Source organism: Bison bison, unplaced genomic scaffold (assembly GCF_000754665.1).
Source record: "Bison bison bison isolate TAMUID 2011002044 unplaced genomic scaffold, Bison_UMD1.0 scf7180017864042, whole genome shotgun sequence".
Lineage (NCBI taxonomy): Eukaryota > Metazoa > Chordata > Mammalia > Artiodactyla > Bovidae > Bison > Bison bison.
The window spans coordinates 3,485,729-3,489,641 of NW_011494614.1; the positions used below are offsets into that span (position 1 = coordinate 3,485,729).

At 44.0% G+C, this 3,913-nt stretch overlaps 1 protein-coding gene across 1 annotated transcript; it reads left to right on the forward strand.

The window, feature by feature from the left end:
• Nucleotides 1-6: 6 nt before the first annotated feature.
• RAP2B (RAP2B, member of RAS oncogene family) lies at nucleotides 7-3,702 on the forward strand. Its single transcript, XM_010835414.1, has one exon. It carries the CDS (start codon nucleotides 214-216, stop codon nucleotides 763-765), a length of 552 nt encoding a protein of 183 aa, XP_010833716.1. The 5' UTR covers nucleotides 7-213; the 3' UTR covers nucleotides 766-3,702.
• The last annotated feature ends 211 nt before the right edge of the window (nucleotides 3,703-3,913 follow it).

The window sequence follows — 3,913 nt, forward strand, 5'->3', positions numbered from 1 at the left end:
CCCCGGACCCGCGCTGCAGGGACTCGCCGCCGCGCCGGCCGGCCCGGCGCTCGGCCCCCGCTTGGTGATTTCCGCGTCCTGCGTTCCTCGGTCATCTCCTGAGTTTTTCCTGCATAGCTGAGGACAGAGAAGTCCAGCCACCAAGCCCAGCTTTCCTCCGGTGCGCAGCCCCGACGGGGCCGTGGCAGGCGCAGCGAGAACGCCGACGGAGCCATGAGAGAGTACAAAGTGGTGGTGCTGGGCTCGGGCGGCGTGGGCAAGTCCGCGCTCACGGTGCAATTCGTGACCGGCTCCTTCATCGAGAAGTATGACCCCACCATCGAGGACTTCTACCGCAAAGAGATTGAGGTGGACTCATCGCCGTCGGTGCTGGAGATCTTGGACACGGCAGGCACAGAGCAGTTCGCATCCATGCGGGACCTGTACATCAAAAATGGCCAGGGCTTCATCCTCGTGTATAGTCTTGTTAACCAGCAGAGCTTCCAGGACATCAAGCCCATGCGGGACCAGATCATCCGCGTGAAGCGGTACGAGCGCGTGCCCATGATTCTCGTGGGCAACAAGGTGGACCTGGAGGGCGAGCGCGAGGTTTCATTCGGCGAGGGCAAGGCCCTGGCGGAGGAGTGGAGCTGCCCCTTCATGGAGACTTCGGCCAAAAACAAAGCCTCGGTGGACGAGCTGTTCGCCGAGATCGTGCGGCAGATGAACTACGCGGCGCAGCCCAACGGCGATGAGGGCTGCTGCTCGGCCTGCGTGATCCTCTGAGGCGCCCGCGGCTGCCGCGCGACTGCCGCGCTCTGCGCACAAAAGCCAAACGCACCCGACTCTTCTAAATGTGATTTCTCTTCTTGCTTTGAGATTGGAGATGACTTTGCATCGGCTGGGGGTTCTTGGCGCCCGACTGGCCGCGGTGGTCGCGTCCCCCGCCTCTCCCCGGTTTCCGAGGGGTTGTCCCGTCATGACCATCCGAGTCTTGGTGGAAATGTGGATCTTTGCAGCATGTACGTTTCTCATTGATTTTGGTTGACGCATATTTCCCCATTGAAGCAGCCCGTGGGGCCCTGTATTGGCGGCTTGACACCGGCAGGCGAAAGTTTCAGTCTGGAAAAAAAAAAAAAGAGAAATGGGGTGGGGGCGGAAGAGGACGGGGAGAAGGTGGAAAAGGGGGGGATTTTTTGTTTTTGTTTTTCTGTCAACAACCGTTTTTTTTAGTTCCAAGTTTCAAAAACACGGAAGGAAGTCCGGGAGAACCAAATGAAGGAGCAGGAGGAGAGGAAGAAACTTTTGTTTTTTCCTTGTTTTCCAGGAGTAGCTGGAAATTAAGATCGGGTTCCTTTTCTGCCAGCTTGGAAAGGCAACCCCGTGACTGATTTCGATTCTGAGGATGTCTATGCAAAGTTGGATTCTTGTTACAGTGTATCCAATCTGAAGTATTGCACATCTGAACTGGGACTGTTAACACTGATGCCAATACAGTGTGGGGTGCCAGAAAGTGTCTGCTGATAATTTGTGGGGGGGAAAAAATCTATTTTGTTTACCTACTGTATCAAAGGGGAGTCTGGGGGAGAACGGTAGTATTTTTTTTTATCAGCTGTGAAAAAAAAATGTTACAGATCTGCACATTTTTGTGTGTACTGTTGTGTGTGTGTTTTTTTAGATTTAGCTTTTTGTTCGTATTGGTTGGCCATACATGGTTTTGATGGCTAGCTCTTTAAACTACAGTACAGAAACTTCGCAATGTGATTCAGGGCCCCCAGCACCCCTGTGTCTGCAGAGTGCCTTCAAAACTCAGCTGTTCCAGCCGGTGCCAACCTGTGAACTTCCCACCAGATCCCAGAATCTGTTATTCCTCCCCCAAACTACTTCCCAGTTTACTTTTAATAATCTTCCTGAAGGATCCAGGACAATAGGGCCTGTTGTTCAGTGAATTCTTTATTCTTTCCAGCCTTTAAAATGTAATTTACTTGTAATGCAATGGGTTTTTTTTTTTTTTTTTAATTTTTTGCTTCCTTTTGTTCCAATGTTCAGGTATTTAGCTCCCCTTTTATATAATTTTTTTTAATTTTTGGTTTTCTGTTTTAGGGTGTTCCTCCAGAAGCACAGAGCAAAATTTTACTGTTGTGATGTACCAAGAGAATTCTAACAATTTGTAATTTCTAATTCCATACACGCGGTTAATCATTGTCTCTTCATTTTAAGATTTTTAATACAAATGTCATTTTTAAAGAAACAAATCCAAACTATTGTTTGTGTTTCTGTGTTTCATATTCAGTGATTTAATACAGTATCACGGCTGAGGTGGACAGGGGCAGGTGCCTGATGCCCCCAAGAGTGGTTTGTTAGATTTTGAAGAGAGAAGTGTCAGTGACAAGTTGGGAGACATTACTCCCAACTCTTTAAACATGAAAAATAATCATCAAGGTCTAGGAATCCCTCGGGTGTGGCTATACCCTCTGACTGTTAAGACGAACTGGATATAGAATCTGTTCTGCTGACTTGGAGCAGGAACAGGAGAAGCCAGCTGCTAAGACTGCCTTAGATCTGGGAGAGTAACCATCCACTGGTCAGGCAGGGTGGTGTTTTTAGTGTTCTTTTTTTCTTTTTCTTTGTTTCCTCATATTTTGTTCTGCTTTGTTTAAAAACACCTATCCAGTTTAAAGCTTGTTTGGAGGATATGATTTTCAATTCTGAAGTCATGCCTTGTAGTGTTTTCTACAGTACACTTGGGTGGGTTGTGAGTAGTGTCTCAGCTCTTTTGTGGCTTTAATTAGGAAACAGATCATTAGGTTAAAAAAGAAGAGAAAACTTAAATCTCTTGCTTTATTACACTGTGCAGAGTGTGGACCATTTTGACCTCATGAAATTTTCCTTCTAACAGCAGGAGGCAGTGTGAGCTTTTTATTTTGTATTTTGTTTTTCTTAAGGGCCATTTTACTGTTATCTTTATGGAGTGGAAGGTTTATGACTATATATCAAAAGCACTTGATATACCTTAGGTCCATGAAGTGTAGGGTGAAGAGTTTTGACTTTCCAAAAGATTTATTGTGTTGAGGGAGCCAAAAGAAGTTAAAGGCCACAGGTTTCTTAAAGCTGTATTAACATATTTTGCCTTAAAATGTTGTGTCTTTGGCCCAGGTGACCTCTCAGAATTGCAGCATGGAGGAGGAATAGAGAATTCTGCCTGGGTTTGGTTCTAAAGCTTTTCTTTCTTTTTTTTTTTTACACTTGATCTCATTGAAGTTTAGTACCAAACTTAATTAGAAGGTAATGTATATATGCTAAATAAGAAATTAGGAAAAAATATTCACACTTAGGCTTTGCAAAGTTTCATTCTTGCATTTGTGTAAATTTAGTTAATTCAATAGATCTAAAGTGTTGAAAGCTCTGAAGACATATAACAAGTACTGTATAAAGGATTTTTAAAAATGCATTCAGTGACTTTTTTAGGAGTTTGTTTTAGTTTTTGGAAGCCTTTTGATGTGAAGTACTGGCAAGTATCTAATTTAAGAAATGTATATACTCCTGACAGGGAATTTTTGAAAATGGGAAATTGGAAATGAAATAGTTTGCTGGGTTCATTAATCATCTTCACACAGGATTTAGTCACTTACATGACTAAATTTTTTATAGGTCTGGGATGGCAGGGCAAAAGATTCTAATATGCTCTTACTGAGTACTGTAAAATAAAAGCTTTTTAGATTCTCAATGAAAGCAATTTTGCGTGTGTGCCTGGAGCAGGAAAATAATAAGTATTAAGTTTTGTAGCCTTCTCCAATTATTTTCTTCACGGAATTGAGAGAAATTAGAGACATTGTTTTTAAGACGATGTCAGTTTATTTGGCTAATAAGAACCCCTTAGAATTATGGTGTGAAGAGATAAGGGCATTTGTTTCCCTGAAAAGGGGGCTGACTT

Excerpts from the sequence above, each read along its gene's own strand:
- RAP2B (XM_010835414.1), top strand. The coding sequence starts at position 214 with ATGAGAGAGTACAAAGTGGTGGTGCTGGGCTCGGGCGGCGTGGGCAAG.